Below are 22563 nucleotides of genomic sequence, written 5' to 3' on the forward strand. Positions count from 1 at the left end.
TGACTAGCTAAGCTGTGTGACCTTGAGCCAGTTGCTCCACCTCTCTGAGCCTTAACTTCCTCATCTGCAAAATATGGATAGTAATCCTGGTTGTAGGAGTTGGGAGTCAGCGAGAATACGTGATCAGGCACGTGAAGCCTGGGGTGGGGTGGGCAGGGAGCGTGTGGGGGGCATTCAGCAGGAACAGCCGAGATTCTGCCACTTTAACTGTAACCTCACATCGGCTTTTCCCTTTCCTGTCTGGAGCAGGGCCCTTTCTCTCCTTTTACCTCCCCTTTGCTTTCTGGTCCAGACATTTGTTTTCCTAATGGGTACCCTGGATTCCGGCGATGGCGTCCCTCATAGTGGGGCATGTGAAGTCAATGCTGCCAGGAGCATCCAAGGCTCAGACAATCTTGTCCACTGCCCCCTCCCTGGCTTGGCTAGTTCAGCCCTGAAGCTGTTCTCCTTCAGGCCAGTGGCTAAGCGCGGCCTGGCCTGGAGCCAGAGCTCGCCGGCCCGCCTGCAAGCACGCCCGAGTCCCTCCTGCTTTCTTAGCATCCCAACCCCACTGGGAGGGCTGGGGTCGCTGCGTGCAGAGGACTTGGTGCGCTAAGACGCCAGCCTCAGTTTCCCCATCTGAAGTGTGTGTCTGTGGGAGAGCGCAGGGGCGCAGGGAGAGGCTGGCCCGGCTCACGTCTACGTCCAGGGTTGTTTCTCCTTGGATGGCCCACGACGCTGGGGCAACGGCTCCTGCAGACAAAGCCACTTACGGGCGGGGCATCTCTCGTGGCGGCAAGCTAAGCGCAGGTCCTCCTCCTCGGTCCCATCCCCCTTCTCGATCCTGGAAAGAAAAGAACCCAAAAGCCTGTGTGAGAGAGAGCAGGCTGACCTGCCAGAGAGCCGGGACCCTCTGGAGAACGTTCTGCAAAGCGGCTGGGCACCACCGCCCCCTGGGACCCGGACCACAGCCCGGCGAGATGGGCGGCAGTATTTCCACTTACTGATGGAGAATCTGAGGGAGGCGTTGGGAGGTGATATGACCAGTCAGGAGCCACACAGCTAATAAACCAGAGGCGGAAGGGGGATGCACACCCACGTGTTCTCACAAAGTCATCCAATTATATGCAAATGGTATATTACAAAGAATGTGTATAGTTTGATTTGTCTAAAAAAGTACACACAGGGGCCAGCCTGGTGGCGCAGCTGTTAAGTGTGCACGTTCTGCTTCGGCGGCCGGGGGTTTGTGGGTTCGGATCCCGGGTGCGGACATGGCACCACTTGGCAAGCTATGCTGTGTTAGGTGTCCCACATATAAAGCAGAGGAAGATTGGCACGATGTTAGCTCAGGGCCAGTCTTCCTCAGCAAAAAGAGGAGGATTGGCAGCAGTTAGCTCAGGGCTAATCTTCCTCAAATAAAAAAAAAAATTACACACTGATGGGCACAAAAACTTTTTTGGCACAGTATATACCACAGGCCAATGGTGATTAGTGCTAGATAATGAGACTACAGGGGGCTAAGTCTGGAACTTTCTTGTGAATTTACCTCTATTTTGAGATTTGGGGGCAACAGACTTTGATTAACTCTGTCACTTTTCTTAACTAAATTGAAACGTTTCCCAAAGACGTTTCTACATAGAAACAAAGCCCTGGTCCTCTGGCCTCCGGCACAGCGCTCGGCCCTCCCAGACAGTGAGCGCCTCTCCTGCGTGGCTTCCTTCTCTGGCATCTCAAGAGCAAGGCGGCTCGGGCGGGGGGAACCTCCTCTCCTGGCTCGGGCGGGGGCGACAAGCACACGACAGAGGCTGACCAGGGTCAAGTGGAGGCAGCCGCAGCTTCTCTCATGTGGCTCCTCACTCCCACCCGCCGATGACCGGGCCAGAGTGGGGGGGCCACGTTCCCACATGGCACGCGTCCATTTGCAGCCTAGGTAAGCTCGAGCTCCACATGGTCCAGGCCAAGTGCGCATCACTTTAGAGAAACACGAGTCCCCTGAAGTGGAGACAACTCCACTCGTCCCTGTGTCGCCTAAAGACACTGGAAGGCCCTCCAGCTCCCTATCTGCAGCCCTACATCTTGACGTCTCTCCTCCATTCTTCTCCTTGCCTTTTCCTTGCCTCGAAGCTGGCCTGGAACCTCTCACCTCCTGCCTCACATTCAGGGCCTCTCCCACACTCTCCCCAGTGCCCTCAGCACGGCGTCTTCCCTTCTCTCCCCGCTCCTGTTCTGTCAACTGCTGTCCTCTTTTCTCCCGGGCATGCACTGACCATTTTTGGTCCCCTAAGATTGTTCATTGATTCATTCAACAGGAGGCCCCCGGGGACCAGCTCTGTGTAGTTTCACCAGACGCTGTGAGCGGGACAGAAACGTCTCCTTCACGTCTCTGCCCTCGGAAAGCTCCCCATCTACGAGGAAGACAAGCTTGCATGGGAGTCAGAAAGCGACAGACGTTGAATAATGCCACTGAGGATGCTCATGCCACCTGTGCCAAGGGGCTAGTCCTGTGCTCCCAGGGTACAAACTCTGGACACAGTTCTTGTTTACAGATGTCGTCTGTGGCCTGGGGGCCCAGACAGCCGCACAGAGGCCTGAGTGTTGATGCTGCAGGAAAGCAGCTGATGCTGTGGGGGGTCCATAAGGAAAGGTGGCCTTTTTTCTTTTTTTTTTTTTTTTCATTTATTGGAAACATTTTTGTTATTTTCCTGATAGCACAAGCTTGTTCCAAAAAAAATTCCAACTCCATAGAGAGCAAAAATCCCCCTACAATCCCCCTCCACGTGGCGGGATCACCACTGTTAGTAGTTTACCATTTATCTTTTCAGAATTAACTTTTTTTTTACATAGTCTCAAATTAAACATACTTTTTTGTCACCTGATCTTTTTCACTTACCCATAAATTTCCAATGTCTTTCTACATCAGTACACATAAATCTCACTCATCCTTTTCCCTCACAGTTGTATGTGAGAGAAAAATTAACATTCAAAACCCCATTGCTAGACATTTAGGTGTTTTCCAGTTTTTTCGCTCTTCCAAGTCACGCTGCACGTATACCCAGCGAGGGGTTGTATTCCCCCATCCCTAGAGGGGCTCGAGGCTGGACTATCGCCAGTCGTGAAGCTGCAACCAGATTCAAACACTGGATGGGAGGCTAGACCAGTCCCGGAGCCCATCCTCATCCTGGAACACCACCTGGCCGTGTCCAGCGCCTCTGGGTGAATGGGTACCAGCCCTGCCACGTGGGGGCCTCCCACACTCTCCTGAATTCCACAGTCTTCACCTCGAGCTGATTCCCAGATCCAACCCAGGCCCCCAGTTCTCATGGCTTCTCCTCCTGGGATCCTCTTCCTCCAGGCCTCATGCTGGGCACCTCCTTGGTCTCTGCAGGGAGCTTCGGCCCTGTGGAGAGGGGCCAGGGAGCAAAAGAGCTGATGTTTAAGGAGAGAACCAGCCCCCTGGCATGGTCCGTCCCCTCCCCAGTCACCCACACCCTGCTGCTGAGAAGCCCAAAGTTCACCAGTTAACTCATCCAACAACAGCCACCAGCTGCGAGCATCTCCCGCGGGCCAGGCCCCCTGCTGCGCTCGGGGCCACCGGGACGGCTCCGAGAGGCCCTTGCCCCAAGAGGCCCAGGCCTGATGTACACCGAAAGAAATCACCTCAACTTAAGGGGCCAAGTTTTAAGCTAGAAGGACGTTAAGAAGGTTGAGTAAGGGTTGTCCAGTCCAGCGGTGGGCAAACTTTTTCTGTAAAGATCTAGATGGTAAACGTGTGAGGCTTTGGGGCCCAGGTGGTCTGTCACAGCTACTCAACTGCCCTTTTGGTTTGCAAGCAGCCACAGACAGTACCAAACGAACGGGCGTGTTTAGCGACTTCTTTGCAGCACATGCGGACCCAACATGGCTTGCTGGAGAGAGCGTGTGAACTTGTCTAGCCAGTGGTTCCCACCGTGGAGGCCCACAGAAGTCCCGGGGCGGGGGCGGTTAAGTTCCCCGGGATGGGGACACGCAGCACAGTGGAGAGCCACTTGCGTGGGGGCCGCATCTTGAAGCCCCACGACTGCCCGCTTCTCAGAGAGGGAGCTGGGATCCACGCCCGGGTGGCCTGTCTTTCTAGGGCTTTGTTGCCATTCTAGAAAGAGCTGATTTCCTTGCACAAACGGAGCCCTCTCTGCCAGATTTGCCAAGGAAAATAACAGCTCTGCAGGGGCCGGCAGACGTCCGGTGAGTGGCTGCGGCTTGGCAGCGGTTGTGACAGGGCTCAGGACCCTCCCGCAGCCCCCGGCGCTTCCTGACAGGGAACCAGGGAGGACCAGGGGATGCTGTGGGCGCGGTGGAGACACTGGCCCTGCGGATAGGAGGGATAGCGGCTGAGCACAGCCCCGTGCGGCTCTCCTGACCGCTCTGAATGCCTGTGATTCAGGGTCTTCTCTGTGGCAACGGGCACAATAGTCGTGGCAGGAATGCCAGGAAGGACAACCAGCACGGCGCCACTGTTTGCTGCAAGGACTGAGGCCCAGTACCGGCCAGAGCGAGGGCTTAGGAGAGGTTCACACTACCAGGTGGAAACCCGTTTAATCATCGGTCTCCCCCGAACAGTTTACACTCAGAGAGAAGAGGGCGGAGTTGACCTCATGCTCTGCTGTGGCCCCGGGGGCCAGCACAGCGCTCGGCCCAGAGTGTCCGGAGGATGTTAGAAGGGAGGGGAGTGGGGGGGAGGACGAGGGAACGAGGAAACCAGCACAAGCTGCCCAGGCTAGGAGCAGCCCGCTGGGGAGGCAGCCGGGGGTCAGCCAGGGTGGCTGAGCTCTGTGTAGAAAGAGAAGAAGCTGCTGCAAATGTCACCGAGTGGCAATTTCCTTTGATTTGAACTGTCATTTCCTGCAGGAAGTATTTTGTGCTCCCTGAAGGCAGGCCCTTTTTTTGGATGGTGGTGTGAGAAATTACCCACAAATGTAAATAAGTGTCTTGAAGGGTTGATAGGGATGTGTGAGGGCTGCAGGTGGCCCCGGCGCCTCCATGCTCTCACTGTGTCACTTCCCTCCCGGCGGCTTCCTCTGCAAGGGGTCGAGTCTGGGCATGTCCCATTATCTCTGAGCCTTGATTTCCTCATCTGGTAAATGGGCCTAAGAAAGTACCTGCCTCTTAGGGCGGCTGCGGGCGTTACACGGATTGGTGAACATGGAGCTCAGTCTGTCTAGGGCTCCAGAGCTCCGCCATCGTTACTGCCCTGTCACCATCATCATCCTCACCACCGGGGCCTTCACGGTCTGTCGCTCTGTGACCCGCCTCACAGTTCCTGAGGTGGAGGGCTGTTATTTTGACATATTAACTCCGCTCCTCCCTGCAAACACACACCCCTCCTTCCACTCCGTCCTCACACCTGAGCCACCTGCTGCCTCAGGAAAGGATGTTTCGGAAGAAGCGGAGAAAAGGGTCCGCAGCATCGCACGCCTCTCGATTCAGGGCAGAGGGAGCCCACAGGGGCTATGGCACAGCCTTCCTTCTAGAAGACACAGAATGTCTCTAAACTGGGGACAAGGAGAGCCAGAGCAGAAGCTGAGGGAGCTGACGCCATGCTGCGTGGAGGGAGAACGAGCCCCACAGAGGGCGATGAGAACAGAGGCACCTGCTCAGACTGTCAAGTGAGAAGCAAATACATTTGTAAATTGTTTAAATCCTCGTTGTTCTGGGTCCGTTTACACCCATTCAAACTTGTATCCCAACCACAGGAGCACCACCGTCATCATCATGACCATCATCCCGACCATCATCCCCGTTTGACAGATGTGAAAACTGAAGCTAAGGGAGACTGCTAACTGGCTGAAAGCTCAGCGGGCACTGGCAAATGGTAGTAACTGGCCCTCCAGCAGGAAGAGGAGCCGAGCTGTGCAGTGTTTGTGGGCCTCTGCGGGGTGAATACTCTCAGCATGGCTGACCTGAAACGACCGGGCTGACATCACTGAAAAGGGAGTCCCCGGGCGGCATCGGCACCCTTGGCTCTCGTGGGGCTGACACGGACCTGCTCCACCCCGCAGCTGGCCGGTGGCCGGGCTGGGATTTGAACTCTGGCCTACTGGTCCCTGGAGCTCAAGCATGTTTCCGGTGTGTGCTGCAGATTCCTGGCTGGCAGGGCATTCGCGACAGACCCCCTGGCACGCCTGCGTCGTGAGGTCCTGGTGGAAGGTGGCGCTGGGAGCCATCCAGCTCTGGCTGCCCCAGAGCAGCAGCAGATGTGCAAACAGCTGCGTGGGGTGGGACTGAGCTGTCACAGAGGCACTGCCCCAGGGACCCACGACTTCTGGAATCTGGCCGAGGCTGGGTTTCTCTTTTTGAGAGAAGAGAAGGATGCAGGCAAGTTACGGGAGCAGGGACGCCCCGAGGACTTGAGGGTCCGAGCGTGGACCAGAACCAAGACCTCCTCTCTTCCTTGGGAGGACCCCCAGTCCCTGCCCACCTCATCTCAGGGCCAAATGTGGCCACTGCAGCTAGGAGCACTGGCGTCCACTACGTCTTAGCTCTGCTGTGACAGGAGCCCCAGGGCCTCCCCAGCATGCTCTCCAGGCCCCAGCCCTGTCTGTGCCACCCTCACAGCCAGCCCCTCTCCGGCTGGGCCCCAGGCTGGCTTGTTCCCCAGTCTCCAGCCCCTTCCTGGTCTGAATAACAGTCCACGTGCTGCGCTTCTCAAACTATCTGATAAAGGACTAGGTTTTTTACCCTTAATTTTCAATCTACCTTGGACCAATTTTTAAATGAAATACAGCAGCGAGTTGCTAGAAAATGAATGGATAAAAACCACATACAAAGGCAAGCTTGGGTATAGTATACCAGCCATATCAACTCGCCGTGGAAGTTTCCAAACGCAGATCTCAGTTTCTGTCCTTACATCACTGTGGATGTTTGCAGACGGGCATGGGTCCAGGACGACACTCGAGGAGCACTGGTCTGTAGGACCCTTCTTTATCCACTGGCCTCTGCCGGCCGTGTCTACCTCTTGACCCCTGAGTGGGACTGCATCTGCTCCACCCTCCAGCCCAGCGCTTCCCAAACTCAATAGTACACACAGATCACCAGGGCAGCCTGTTAAAATGCAGATTCTGATGCAGTAGGTCAGGGGTTCTGCATTCAAACAGGCTCCCAGGTGAGGTTGATGCTGTTGGAGCCTGGATCACATTTGAGGAGCCTGGCACTGGACCCTTGGTGTTGGGCGTGGGGGGGGTGCTCCACTAAGCTTTGGCTCAGTCGTCCTGCAGGTCCTAGGCTGTCGTCCAGGGGACCCAGGCCTCCAGTGTCTTCCCCAGAGACCTGGCTACAAATGGGCATCACCAAGGAAGCGGCAGCAGTGACGGGGGGGGCGGGGGCAGGAGGGCGCCCCAGCACTCCCCCCTCCCCGTTCCCTCTGCCTCTCATTTCCCCTCCGGCTGGCTACGAGAAAATGGGGGAGTTCAGGGAGCGCCATGCTCCCAGATGTTCACCCCACTTCCACCTCATGGTTTTCCAGTTCAAGGACCTGTCCGTGCTTTTTGCTTTCCTTTCACACGGTGTCGGTCCGTGATCCAATCCTGGGAGCCGGTGAGGCCCTGCAGTCCCCTCCGTGCCATCTCTAATTTCTGGGTGCCACGCTCACTCGAGATTAAACAGCGATTTCAAAGCACCCAACAAAGAGGTCACATCTCTAGGGAACGGTCGCAGAGGACAAAGGACACAGTGAGTTTTAAATGACCCATTTGCAGTGGAGTAAAGAATGGAAGTATAAGGAACTTTGGCAAATAAACGATCACAAGTAGGAAATTAAGATTCCGTAACATCACATCAGAAGTGCTATTCCAAGATAGGGGGAAATAAACGGGTTTTTAAAATGATTTGCTTTTTTTTTCTTTTCCCATCTTATGGGTAGTATCATCATGATACAAAACCTTTGGAAGATACAGAGGGTAAGGCTGTCAACAGTGTCAACACCTCCCCAGATCTTTGTGCACACAGAGATTTTTCGTGGTTTTGTCTCCCGTTTCCCCGAAACTGGGTTTAAAAAGACACCTCCAGTTATTAACACCCTGAGACTACTTTCAGAGCGGCATGGGTTATAAATTATTACTTAGAAAGGCGACCACTGGCATTAGGAGCCACCCCCCCTCCCCCCCGCAGCCTCTCGGGGAGCTCCCAGGGACCATGACACCGTGGAAATCTCTAGACTGGGTTCACCTCAAAAGCCCCTCGCCCTCCCAGCTTCAGCTCAGCTCCAAGGAGAGAGAACAGGTGAGCAAAGTCACCCAGGAGGGCGTTCCTGAGGCTAGGTGCTGTCAGGCACGCCTGGGGAAAGAGTAGGGAGAAGATCACGCAGGCGAGACCACAGTCAGCTCCCAGAGGGCAAAGGTCACCTCATAGACTGGCGAGTGACACCCCATGAGGCTCCTTCCGGGAGGCCTTCCTCTCTGCTCTTCGTCACTGTCTCCGTCCATCTCACTATTAGGAAATAAAGGTGAGTGGACTTGCACCCCTGTCCCACGGAGCTGTCCCAAGTCACAGCAGGGTTACAGCTGCGAAGCGCGCCATGGGGTGGGCCCAGGGGCTCTGTCCTAGGGGAGTCAGCGCTTGAGGTGACCGCCGAAGGCCGAGCATCGACGAGGCAAAGAACGGGGAGCACTGCAGGAGAGGGGACAGCGGTCCAGGGGCCACGCGGAGGGAGCAGAGTGACCCGTCTGCGGAACCGTGACGTCCAGAGGGGTGCTCTTTGCAGGCGGAGGGAGTCCGGGGCCCACGGCAAGGCCAGGCAGTGGCAGCGCCTTGTAGTCACGGAGAGGTGCTGGGTCTTTGTCCTGGAGCTGTGGGAGCCGCTGCAGAGATTTAGGCAGAAAGATGGTGGTGGAGGGGCCGGCCCGGTGGCGCAGTGGTTAAGTTCGCACATTCCACTTCTCGGCGGCCCGGGGTTCGCTGGTTCGGATCCTGGGTGCAGACATGGCATCACTTGGCAAGCCATGCTGTGGTAGGCAACCCACATATAAAGTAGAGGAAGATGGGCACGGATGTTAGCTCAGGGCCAGTCTTCCTCAGCAAAAAGAGGAGAACTGGCAGTAGTTAGCTCAGGGCTAATCTTCCTCCAAAAAAAAAAAAAAAGATAGGGGTAGAGGGCCCCTGACTATGTTGGCATAGTGAAGAGGCACTCAGGCTGCTGGAGGAGAAGAGAGGAGAGGGAACAGAGGCGGATGTGGGGTTTACATCTTCCCTCCACATATGTGGTAGGAGCAGATGCAGCCGCGGACTAGGCTGACAGGAGTGGAGTGCAGAGAAGTGAACTCACGGAAGGGCAAATGCGTGCTGGATGGGTGTGAACCAGGCATGGATGTAAGGACTTGCAGATGCCTGGCCTGCACAAGCAGGACCACTGCGGGAGACGGATGTGGAAACAGGACTGGGTATGGGGGAGACTATCGTGAGTGAGTCCTGGCCATGTTGACATCTGGTGCCTTTGAGAATTCAAAGCGGAAACGCCAAGGAGGCAGCTGGACATGGAGTCAGGCGTCTGGAGCGGACAAAGAGTGTGGGAGTCCTGGCGCACACATGGCCACGGAGGCGAACGTCAAATGAGGAGAGAGGAGGACCAGAACTGAGCCTGGGAGCACCACCATTTAACAGAACGGAGGAGGGGAGGAGGTGGGAGGGGGCACAAAGCCCAGAGGAGTGGCTGGTGGAGCCCAGGGAGGAGGGTGTGTGCGGACCATCGGGGCTGCTGGGAGCTGTTTCAGGGAGTGGGGGGTGGAGGGCAAATTGGGAGGGGGGAGCTGTAAGTGGGAGGTGAGGAAGTGGTGACAAACCCTTCTAAAATTTTTCCTACAAAGGACAGGAGAGACAGCAGAGACGTGTAAAGGGGAGGCTGGCCCTTCACTCTGTGGCGGTGCCTACTTGCTCGTCCATCTGCCCCGAGCAGCGTCTGGCTGCCGTGTCTGTGGGAGCAGTGAGACTGGCCCCCAGGAGCGAGGCTTGGGGAAGCTTCCTGCTCCCACCTTCTAACCTGGTAATATTCAATCTGGTGCTACCACCAGCCCCCCAGCCCAAATGCAGTGGGAGACCGAGAGACGAGAGACCCAGGCCCGCCCCCAGCCAGCCCTACTCTCAAATCACACCACACTGCTTAGATTTTCCTAAGGACACCTGTGTGCCGCCACCCTGGCCTTTGCACACACCACTGCCTGTGCCTGAGAACGCCTTCTCGCGACACTGCCCATCTGGCGTGAGCCTGCGCGGTCTCTAAAGACTGGGCTGCGGCTCTCCTCTGTGAAGGCTCTTCTGTCCTCCGCCTCCCCGGGGACCTGAGCCCTGCGCCGGCGTCCCCTCCGGGAGACCCATGGGGCACCTTGCGGTTGGGTCATGGAAGAGACTGCAGGCCCCGAGGGGCAGGCACCCGCTGCAGCCCAGTGTCACCATGCAGGAACCCGGCCCAGAGTGGCCAGACCCTCAGCTTTCTCATGAGAAGCCAACCGCCTTGATAAAAACATGGAATCTCCTGATTTCTAAAACTCAGCCAAAATTTAAGAGTTTTAAAATCACCATGGGGGCCCAAGAAAGCACATCTCCAGGCAAGATTCTCCAAGGGCCACCAGGTAGCTCCATGCGCTGTGCCCCTCCCCCAGGCAGGGCCTGCGTCTTACTTGCCCTGTAAGGAGGGAGTAGGGAGAGGGGGGCCTCCTCAGCTTTGTGCCAGAGACTTAGCTGCACCATCTCATGTAATCCTCTAAACGAAACTGCGAGGAAGGTGTGGGCCCATTTTCCAGCCAGGAAAACCGAGGCTCAGAGAGGCGCCGTGACTCACCTTGGGACTCCCAGCTAGTCAACGGCGAGTTAATTTCAAGCCCGGTCCATTTCTTCACGTCTTCCACAGGGTGAGTGAGCGCGGACAGACACGGCCCTCGAACCGTGCCTGCAACAGGAAGCCTTGCCCAACTTTTGACCACGATTAACAGTATAATTATTATGGAGAGTTAATAATATCACTTATGGAGCTCCTGTGCTTCTAGTGCCGAGACCAAGTGGAAACCAAGAAAGATGAGCTCCCTGCTCTCTCGCACGGTGCACGCCGGAAGGAGGCAGACACCACGAGCAAGTCACGAAGGAACGAGTAAGTCGGGAGTACGAGGGGCCCGCAGAGCAAGGGGAAGTGGCCGCTCAGAGGGGGGCCAAGGAAGGAGCAGGAGCCACCCCAGCTCCCCGCCCCCGCTGCAGCTTTCCTGCGGGAGGTGGAGGCTTGTTGTGTGTGGCTGAACCCCCCTCTCCTCCCGGGGCTCCTTCCCCCCTCCGTGGTTAAGCCAGATCTGAACATTAAGCGCTCAAGAAAGCCCCGACCTGCCAATATCTACCTTTCACTCAGCAGCCTCAGACCCTCCCCTCTGGAGACCCCATTAAGACGCCCTCCAGGGGGAGGACAGGCCGGGTGACGCTGGGACAGGCGAGGCTGCTCAGAATCAGGGGGTGTAGGCTTCCCCCAACCAAACCCGACATGCGCACACACCTCCCACATCTCAAAACCCCCGGAAACCGTTCAGACTCTGCCCAGCTGCGACTCACACCTGCATTAGGCTCCTGTAGAGAACCGTGCAACAGGACGGGGCGGGCCGGCTGGGGCGGCAGCTCAGGCCAGGCCTGCTCCCTCTGCCCCCACAGGGCACCGTCGTGTTCTCAGTCAGGACAGCAGGAGAGGCCCGGATGGAGCTGGATCCACGAATGACTCTCAGGGGGCGGCAGGAGACCCTGCCCCCTCTCCCAGGGCGTGTGTCCTCCCACACTCTCCTTCTGCACACAGGGCCTCTCTCACACCTCCCCGCCTCAGGTGGGCCTCGGCGGTTCCCCTCATTCACCCCTGCATGCCCAGGTCCTGCCTCAGGGCCGGGCAGAGACTACCGATCCTGAGCGGCCACACAGCACAGTGACTGACTATGACCTGGTTCAAATCCCAGCTCTGGCACTTACTAGCTGTGTGACTTTGGACAAGTCACTTCACCTCTCTGTGCCTCACGTTTGCATCCATAAAATGGGGATACAATAATACCTACTACCTCACAAAGGTGCTGTGGAATTAACTGAGTCACTTCCAGAGTACTCAGAGGAGTACCTGGTGCAGGGCAAGCACCCTGCAGGCGTTTGCTTTGCTTATTAATATGACTTAATAGGAATCTAATGCCTCCTAATTTCTCATCTCCGTCTCCATCTCCATCCTAAGCTAATTGTCACAAAGCCTATACTTTGCATTAGTAGGAGAAGGGACGGGAAGTCACACATACAAAACACCCTCCACGTGCCAGGCACTGTGCCGGCGTGTCACCTGGGTTATCAAATTGAGGCCTCCCAGGGCACTCCCCCTGTGGGTCAGAGCAAACCAGCCCAGAAGGGCTCAGTGCCTCAAGTCACACAGCTGCCAAGGGACAGAACTGGAAAACTCAGTCAGGTCGGGGGCCTCCAGACCCCTGCTCTTTCCACAGCGCCCCCGTCCCCCGAGGATTGGAGCCATGGACAGGCAAGGCCACGGATCCCTTCCCTCGGGTCTCTGGCTGAGGTTTCGGGAACATTGGCCACTGCAGGATTTCAGTTCTGCTGCTGGGCCACCTGCAAACCTGTGCAGAGATCTGCCCCCGTGCTCCGAGCTCTTTGTAGGGAGGGCACACGAACACAAATAAATTAGAACAGCCAGCTAAGCTGAATGCTCTCCTCAGAGAGGAAGGGAAATAAAACTTGATGAACCTCTGCATAATGTTCAAGTCATAAGCGTGTAAAGTGATATTCTGCACATATGCTGGGAAGCACTCATCGTCTCCCACGTCGTCGGGGCCTGAGCTGTTAGGGCCCCTTGCCACTGGGGCACCAGCACACAGCAGCTTCCTGCTCCTGAGAGACGAGGAGGGCCTGTCTCCTGCCTCAGCAAAACAAGGCTACCCACGGCTGCCCCAGCAGGCGGCTGCCCACAGCCCAGGGGACAATGGCGCACCGTGAATGGGGCGGTATCAGAATCAGGCTGTTTATACAGCAGCTATAAACATTTGCTGAGGATCCACTATGGACCCTGGGCTATGCCAATCATTGCCACCTTCCTAGTGACCATGCTCTGTCCACAGATTAGCCTGCCCTCTCTGGCCACAGCTGACTAGGCTGAATCTGCCCAAGGATGGTGGGGCTTGAGCTGAAAGGGCATGAGGTGGTCAGGACGGAGGTCTCCAAAGAGAAGAATTCAGTTGGTCACCAAAAAAACCCACAAAACATTTCATGAGCACCTGCTGGGTGCCTGGCCCAGTTCTGGGTGCTCAGCATAGCATCAGGAAAAAGACAGCTCCTTCTATCATGAAGCTCACAGTCTACAAACTATCAAACAGGTAAACAAATAGAATAACGTCAGGTTGTGTTAGGTGCTATGAAAAAATGGGTTGTGTCAGGTGTTATGAAAAAATGGGTTGTGTCAGGTGCTATGAAAAAGTAGCAATGTGTGGGGTGTGCAAATTTAGACCAAGTGGCTAAGGAAGGCTTCAATGAGCAGGTGAAAGGTGAGTTGAGACCTGATTGAACAACCAAGTGAATATTCCACAGCATGTGCAAAGGCCCTGAGGTAGGGATGAACTTGCAGTATTCAAGGGACAGAAAGGAGGCCCATATGACAGAGGAGAGATGATGGGGCCTGTAACAGTTAGAGGTCCCTGCGTGGCTCCCAACATGGACCTCCTCACCTTGAAACCCTTCCACATGCCCCACAGAGAGTCCAACTCCTCAACACTGTCCGGCTCTACAACAACTTCCCTGTTTCCCTCCTCCAATTCTGTCCTTGGTCCTGAGACCCTTTCGGTTCCCTGCCACTGAAAGGCATTACTGCATGTCCAATCAACTCCCCCAGAAGCAGATTCTATGATAAGGATTTGGGTTCAGGTAGTTTATTTAGGAATTATTTTCAGGAAATATGCTATCCATCCATCCAACCATACATCCACCCATGTATCCATCCAACCATCCATTCACCCATTCATTCATTCATCCATCCATCCATCCATCCGTCCATCCATCCATCCATCCATCCATATATGTATACACCCACCATTTATTATAACCTTCTCCATTCCTAGCTGGACTTTGAGGACCCACCTGATCAGATGTGGTCCCTGATCTTGAGGAGCCCTCCTCCTCTAGCAGCCATCACCAATCTCACTGCTGGGTCCTCTTTTCACTCAGTTCTGTGGCAGAGCCCAAGAAGGAAATCTTGGTTCAGTCTCTGTATGCCCATACCTTGGTTCTAAGAAGCATGAGGGCAAATGGCAAACACTCAAACTTGGTTTCTCAGGCTCTGATTATGTAAGCCCAAGGCAACCTTATGCCCCATAAAACATTAAAATGCCCCAGAAAATCCAGCATAGCGGGGTCTAAACTCTGCCTCACTCAGCCGACTCCTTCTACCCTACAACCCCCCAGAACACTTCTGTCAGACCACTCACTCCAGTTTGTGAGTGGAGACCTGTGGCCACTGAGGCCAGGCCCTAGGCTTCAGACACCCAGTGGTGACCCACGTGCACTGACCTCTCCCGGAAGTACTTGATGGCCTCGGGGTCTATGAAGGTCGGCTCTTCACGGTAGCCCTGCTCAAAGACCTTGCGCTTGTGCCGGAACTCAATGACCGTCTTGGTATAGGAGTTGAGCGTGGTGACAGAGGCCGCCATGCAGCAGGTAAAGGAGCCCCACGCCAGGCTGCCAAGAGATCAGGAGAGAGGTGCCACGGTGAGGGTGAGCAGGGGACAGGAACCCCCCCGAGACGTTCATTCACCTGCACGGCTGCCTCCTCTGGGCCCGACCTGAGCAGGCGCTCTGTAGAGAAGAATAAGACTTGATCCCTGCCCGACCCAGTGTGGTCTGGGAGAGAGCACTGTGTTGCAGACATGACAGAGGTCCTGATTTGGAGGCAAGAAGAGAGCTAGTCATCCCATGCACGGGGGCCGGCGTCAGGGCAGGTTGCCAGAATACAGCTAGCTTGCAGTGGGTCTTGGAGGAGGGGTGAGAGTTTGCCAGGGGAAAGGGCGTGCCAGGAAGAGGGAAGGGCATGTGCAAAGGCAAGGAGGCAGGAGGCAGCAGGGAGCGTTCCACAAACTGCAGGAGGCTCGGAACGCTGGAGGGAGGATGCATGAGGAGATTCGTTGAAGCTGGTGATGGAGAATTGATGGGGCCCAGACACCCTAAAAGCTGGTGTCCAAGAGAGTTAAATGACCTTTGCTCATGTGCGACCTTGGGCAGGGTGCTTCACCTCTCTGCCTCGTATTCCTCATGTCCATCTTCATGGACAGAACAATAGCACTGCCTCCCAGGGGTGTCGCAAGGATGAAAGGAAATGATCCATTGAAAGCATCTTGGAACAGTGCCCGGCACATAGTAGGCACTCCAGAAAGGTCTGCTGTCATTCCTATCATCACCATTATTAACATTCTTACTACACACGTCCGGCTGACGTGCTTTCCAAGCGCTCCCTCTGAGAGGTTACGTTACAATGACCTGCACGGTTCTCTGCTCCACGCTCACCCCGTGGACAGCTCGGGGCTCCTGGCTGCGCTCGCCTGACGTGTGTGCTGAGCCAGCCCAGAGCTGGGGAATCTGTCCTGTCCACTTCTGGAAAGAAGGGAAGGGTCGCGTGGGGCCATGAGGCTCAGCTGACCAGGCTGCTGGTCTTCTCTGACCCCCTGCCCATTCTAGAAGTGGCCTTCTGCCTGATTCCTCCGACCAAGACTGGGCAGTAACATTTAGAAGCAGGAGTGGGGTACTCGCTGTGCTCCAGTTACACCTGATCTGGTTTCCAGGTCCCTGTTCCCCAGTCTGTGCCTCGATGACTGGTTTCCTCCAAATCAAGGGCTCAGTTTTGTTGTTGCAGACCCTGCACTCTCTCAGAGCCTCGGGCTCCCCCTTCTGCCAGCCACCCGTCGGGTCTCAACATCCCCGCCCCTGCATCCCTCGGGGTCAGTGCAGCCCACCTCCCACACCCACTGCTCTTCTCATTGTCAGCCTCAGAGTACCCAGAAGGAAAGAGAGGGGAAATCTGAGGATTGAGCCTTTCTCCCAGGATCCCCAATCATCTACTCCTTATCGCCCAACCCATTAATGGATTCCCCGATTCTTTCATGATAAGGAGCTAATTTAGATCTTCCAGAAGCTCTGCATATCCACAATCGACAGGTGTGAGGCATCGGCCTGGCTCCTCTAAGAACTGCCCTGTCCACCGCAGGCTCCAGTAGGTGACCCCACCCCCCTGTTCATAGATGATTGGATGAGGGCTGAACATCTGACCAAAGCTGGTCCAATCAGATACTCTCGTCTGAGCAATGAATCTGGGATATCTGTTTGAACTAGAGTGATGGAAATTCAGAACCTGAGGATGGAGAATGAAGAAGCGGGATTTTTCTGGGATTTCATGAGTATACATTTGTTAGTTTTGCCTGACCAGTATCCATTCTGTCAATGGACCACTCCTTCCCTCTCGGGCACAGTGGTTTGTGTGGGGCTGGCCTCACCCCCAACCCTTAGGTGTGAGCACATGACCCAGGCCTGGCCAGCGAGAGTGTTGTTTCCCTCTGGCCACAGTAACCGATTCAGGGGTGGGCCTGTGACGCTCGAGTCAGGCTAATGAGACTCAATCCCAGGACTTTTGCTGGAGCTACTGGGAGGCAGGGCTCGTCTTTCTTCCGGGGTACCAAGCTGGTGGGATTTGAGCCAGGAGCTGTTGGGGACTGTCTTGCCACCATGCAACCTGAGAGCGAAGCTGACTCGAAAGGAGAGCCACAAAAAGGAGCTAGGCCCCTGAGCTGACGCCTTTATCCCTAGACTTTTCAAGTTATGGGACCCAAAGTCCTTTTTTGGGTTTTCTTTTTCCTTAAGTCAGTTTGAACTGGGTTTCTGTCACTGGCAGCCAAAGTTCTCATACAACTACTTTTCATAAATTCCTTTCTTTTGCATAAGTTAGTTTTAAAGAGAATTTCTAGTCTTTCCAACCAGGGATCTTAACTATGACCTTTGACCGGGTCCGACTCCCAACTCTGATGACGCAACCAGAGGAGGAGCGTCACTCTCCGTCACACAGCCCTGTCTAATTGTATCACAGCCCCATCACACCTTGTAATTCTCTTGCAACTTTTTTCCTATTCTTTTTCTTTGTTTTTAAATTAAACTTTTAATTTTGAGATAATGATAGACTCACATGTAGCTATAAGAAAACACAGAGAGATCCGTGTACACTTTACCTAGTTTCCCCCAAAGGTGACATCTTGCAGCTATAGAGAGCAACCGGGATATTGACCTTGCTGCAGTCAAGATACAGAGCATCTCCATCCATCACCACAATGACCCCTCGTTTTGCCACTTTATAGCCACACCCACTTCCCTCCCAACCTCTGGCAACCACTAACCTGTTCATCATTTCTATAATTTTGTCATTTCAAGAATGTCATATGAATAGAATCACATAGTATGTATGTTTGGGACTGGCTTTTTTTCACTCAGCATCCACACTGCTGGGCGTATCAACCGTCTATCCTTTGTGTTGCTGAATAGGATTCCCACAGCAACGTCTGAGTTTCTCCACATCCTCACCAGCATTTGGTGCTCTCACTAGTTTTTTATTTTTGCTATTCTGATAGATGTATAGGAATATCTCATTGTGGCTTCATTTGCATTTCCCTAATGGCTAATGGTGCTGACGTCTTGTCACGTGCATACTGCCGCCTGTGTATCCACTTTGGCAAAACGTCTATCCATGTTTTTTGCCCCCTTGCTAATTGGACTGTTTTGCTGTTGCTGTTGCTTACTGTTGAGTTTTGAGCGCTTTTATATATCCTAGATACTAACCTTTGTCAGACACGTGGTTTACAAGTATTTTCTCTCAGTCCGTAGCTTACAAAATGAAAGTGTTTAATTTTGACGAAATCCAATTTACCAAGTTTTTCTTTTATGCTTTTGATGCTTTGGACGTCAAGTCTAAGAACTCTTTGCCCAGGTCTAGATCCCAAAGATTTTTCTCCTATTCTTTTCTTAAAAATTTTATCGTTTTACATTTTACATTTAAGCCCACGATCCTTTTTTTTTTTTTTAAGATTTTATTTTTTCCTTTTTCTCCCCAAAGCCCCCTGGCACATAGTTGTATATTCTTCGTTGTGGGTCCTTCTAGTTGTGGCATGTGGGACGCTGCCTCAGCGTGGTTTGATGAGCAGTGTCATGTCCGCGCCCAGGATTCGAACCAACGAAACACTGGGCCGCCTGCAGCGGAGCGCGCGAACTTAACCGATCGGCCACGGGGCCAGCCCCAGCCCACGATCCATTTTGAGTTCATTTTTGTATAAGGTACGGAGTTTAGATCAAGACGGATTTGTTTGCCTATGAATGCCCAGTAGCACCAGCACCACTTGTCGAAAAGGCTACTCTCCCCTCCAAGGAATGGATTTGCATCTTTGTCAAACGTCAGCTGGGCCTGTTTGTGTGGGCCTATGTCTGGGTTCTTTATTCTGTTCCACTGATCTGTGTGTCTATCTCACCACCAAAAACACAGTCTTGGTTACTGTGGCTACATAATAAGTCTTGAAATTGGGTAGACAGATTCCTCCCACTTTAGTCTTCTTTTTGAAAATTTTTTAAGCTATTCTAATTCTTTTGCCTTTCCTTATAAATTTTAGAATAATCTTGTCCACATATACAAGAAATCTGGCTGACATTTTGATAGCAATTGCATTAAACCTATAGACCAACTGGAGGAGAATTGACATCTTTACCGTGAACACAATATCTCTCTCCACTTATTTAGATCTTCTTTGATTTCTTTCATTGGCATTTTGTGGTTTTCAGGATAAAAGTCTTATAAGTGTTTTGTTAGATTTATGCCTAAGTATTTCACTTTTTTGAGGGTAAATGGTATTGTATTTTTAATTTTGTTGTTCAAGCGTTCATTGCTAGTTAATAGAAATATAAATAATTTTTGTGTTTTTATCTTGTATCCTGAGATGGTACTGAACTAATTTGTTAGGTCTAGGCATCTTTGAGACAGATTTGTTGGATTTTTCTACATAGGTAATCATGTTATCTGCAAATAGGCATAGCTTATTTCTTCCTTTCCAGTCTGCATGCCTTTTATTTACTCTTCGTGCCTTATTGAGCTAGCAAGAACTTCCAGTGCTGTGTTGAGCAGGATTGGTGCTCCTGGTCTTAGGGAGAAAGCGTGCAATCTTTACCATCAAGTATAATGCTGGCTGAAGGTGTTTTGTAGACGCTGTTTATCAAGTTGAGGAAGCTCCCCTTTATTCTGAGTTTTCTGAGAGTTTGGTTTTTTAAATCATGAATGAATATTGAATTTTGTCAAATATTTTTTCTGCATTGATTGATATGATCATGTGATTTTCCCTTTATGTCTCTTTATCTTCTTCCATTAATAATAGAATTGCCTTAAATATTTCCTCTGTGTTCATTTAGAACTGCATCAGACCATGTTATAATTTTTGCTTCAATCATCAAGCGCAATTTAGAAAACTCAAGAGGAAAAGTAAAATTGTCTTTCTTCCTTCCTGATGTTCCAAGATTCTTTCTTTTTAAATTGTTTTTTCTGTTTTGAGAACTTCCTTTAGCCACCCTTTTTGGGTATGTCTACTGGAAACAAGTTTTCTTAGTTTTTCTTCATCTGAAGAGGTATTGACATCCCTTCCTTTCCTGAAGGGTGTTTTTGCTAGAAATAGAATTCTGGATAGACAGTCCTTTTCTTTCAGCACCTGAGGCATGTTGTGCCACTTCCTTCTAGCCTCCATGGTTTCTGATGCAAAACCCACTGTCATTGAATAGATTTTCCCTATACTTAAGGTACAGTTTCTTTCTGTTTTCAATATTTTTTCTTTGACTCTGGTTTGTAAAAGTTTGACTATGGTATGTCATGGTGTGGATTTCTTTGAGTTTATCCTATTTGGAATTCATCTGGCTTCCTAACTCTGTAGTTTATATCTTTTACAAAATGTGGGAAATTTTCAGCCATTATTTCTCCAAGTACATTTTCAGGCCCACCCTCTCTCTCCTCTCCTTCTGGGACTCCAATGTTAGATCTTTTGCTATAGTCCTAGAGGTTCTTGAGTCTCTGCTCATTTTTTTAAAAGTCTATTTGCTCTCTGTTGTTCAGATTGGGTAATTTCTACTGTTCCGTCTTCAAGTTCACCAGTTCTTTCCTCTGTGTCCTGCTTTCTGCTATTGAGCCCACCCACCAAGTTTTTAAGTTTTAGTTATTGTATTTTTCCAGTTTTCAAATTTTCACTTATTCTTTCTTTATACTTTCCAATTCTTTCCTGAGTCTGTCTATTTCTTTCCTGAGATGTTCTATTTTTTCATTTGTTTTAAGGGTATTTGTAATTGCTTGTTGAAGCATTTTCAGGATGATTGCTTTAGAATCTATCAGATAATTCTAACATCTCTGTCATCTCAGTACTGGGGTCTATTGATTGTCTTTTTCATTGAAGTTGAGATCTCCTTGGTTCTTGGCATGGTGAGTGATTTTAGGCTGCAAACTTGACATTTTTGGTATTTTTCTGAGACTTTGGATCTTGTTTAAACCTTTGGCTTTAGCTGGTTTTCTTTGACACCATTCTGGCAAGAGAAGAGGGAGTGTCACCTTGTTACTTCCAAGTACGAGTTGAAGTCCAGGTTTCCTCCTGGGCCACCACTGACATTTGGGGTGGAACGCTCCCTGGTTACTGTGGGGCAGGGGTGGGAGTACTGCTCCCTTAGGCTTCTGCAGATGCCACCCTGACTGGCGGGGTAGAAGTGGCTCATTGCTCCTCCCTGGGTTGCTTCCACTGACACCATGGAGAGGGAGATGCCCTCCTTACCACTGGGCAGCAGTGAAAATCCTGACTCCCTACTTGTCCTCTGACACGAGCCCAGCACAGAGGGGAGGGGCACCTTGTTACTGCCTGCTGGTGGTGGGGGTCCAGGAGCATGATCTCCACTGACACTGAGGAGTGTGTGGGGCTCATTTATGTCCAGCAGGGTGGTTGAAAGTGCCAGCTCCCTGCTCTTGCCCACCCCAGCAGGCGGGGTTGTGGTTGGGTGTCTCATTACAGCCTGATGATGTGAAATCTAAGCTTGGTATGGGGGGTGTCAAGCCACGGGGCATTTGTGTGTGTGTGTGTGTGTGCAATGCATGGCTGTATAGAGTACTTATTGCTAAGAGTTGTCTGTCTTGGTAGGCTGTCCCTTTCCTGGTCTGTTGACTAGAGAAAGCCGACTTTGGATGGGGCTTTCTTTTTTGTCCGTGCCTTTGGCATTTCTGAGTTGCTGACTTCTTCATCTCCAAATGTGGGATACATGAGACAAAACGTACTCGCCACCGTGTTGTCCCTCAGTCCCTAGCCAACCCACGGTTCTCTCTCTGTCTTCCAGCATCTCCTTTTGTTTGTTTGATGCATGATGTCCAGGGACTTAGTTGTACGTAGCAGGAGGAAGAGGGAGAGGTGTGTCTACCCCTTCTTCCCAGAAGTGGTCCTTACTTGCTTCTGGATTGTCTTCCTGCACACACCCAAATGTCAGCTTCACGAAAGCAGGAGCTTTGCTTTGCTCACTGCTGTATCTTAGCATCTAGAACAGTGCCTGACACACACTAGGTACTCAACAAATATTTGTAGAATCAATAAATACAGATAAAATAAGAACATACTGAAAACAACAGATATGAAAACCCTGTTCTGGTTTTGGTGTGGGCGAGGGCCTCAGGGCTGCATCCCTGAGTCTTCATCCTCCCTGCTCCCCTCACCCCCAGGCCCCCCGAGCCCCCACACAGGGCAGTCTGAAAACCTGGGGGATGGAACCCCTCCTGGGGTTTGCAGCTTACACTTCTGAGCTGGTGCAGTGAGGACTGTGGGTGCTTGGCCTGGTTTTGGTGCCAAGAGCAGAGTGGACACTGTGGGGAGGAAAAGGGAAGGTGACAGGGGTGAGGGAGTGCCTGTCAACCACTCTCTGTCCTCTGAGAGCTGCAGGGTGGGGCAGGGGGATGCTGGGGTGGGGGGCAGATTCAGAGACACATGGATGCCACCTTGAAATCTACCCCAGGCCCTGGAAAGACTGCAGCTGGTCACTGAGTGTCACGATCCTAGTCAACCTGCAGGCCAAGCAGGCACGGAGTCACTGTGCTGGGCATGGCACAAATGCTCAGTCCCAGCCACCCTCAGTGTCCAAGAGCTGATGGGACTCGGTGATGACGGTAGGCTCTGGGGCCCCAGCTTGTCTCTCTACGGCCAGGAGGACACCCTTGGGCAGCCACATCTCTCCTTCCCCTCCCTGTTCTTAAAGAAAAGGAGGCCAAAGCCATCCACCTCAGGGGAGATGAGAAAGAGTGAAAGCTTTCTGCTGACCACACAGCTTCTCAGTGGTGACACCAGCAAACCCACCCTCTCCAGTGGCTGTTTGGGGCCAAGACTCCTCTAAGATCACAGCAGCAGAACCCCTGCCGCCACCACCCTGTGAAGGGATCAATCTGCTGAAATGCTAGCTAAGCCCTGCAGAGAAGGCAAGGCGGCCTTGGGGCCCTAGAGAGGCAAGAGGCTAGCCTGTTGTTTCCACAGGGTCGTG

General features: G+C 52.7%; 1 protein-coding gene across 1 annotated transcript in view; it reads right to left on the reverse strand.

The window, feature by feature from the left end:
* The window catches only part of GSG1L (GSG1 like), a 132428-nt gene that overhangs the window by 12227 nt on the left and 97638 nt on the right, over positions 1–22563 (reverse strand). The window contains exons 4-5 of the mRNA XM_046667578.1: positions 14518–14685; positions 753–823 (exon numbers count right to left, since the gene is read on the reverse strand). Coding sequence (XP_046523534.1) covers positions 753–823; positions 14518–14685 — 239 coding nt within the window. The remainder of the gene's footprint in view (positions 1–752; positions 824–14517; positions 14686–22563) is intronic.

Source organism: Equus quagga, chromosome 7 (assembly GCF_021613505.1).
Source record: "Equus quagga isolate Etosha38 chromosome 7, UCLA_HA_Equagga_1.0, whole genome shotgun sequence".
Taxonomy (NCBI): Eukaryota; Metazoa; Chordata; class Mammalia; order Perissodactyla; family Equidae; genus Equus; species Equus quagga.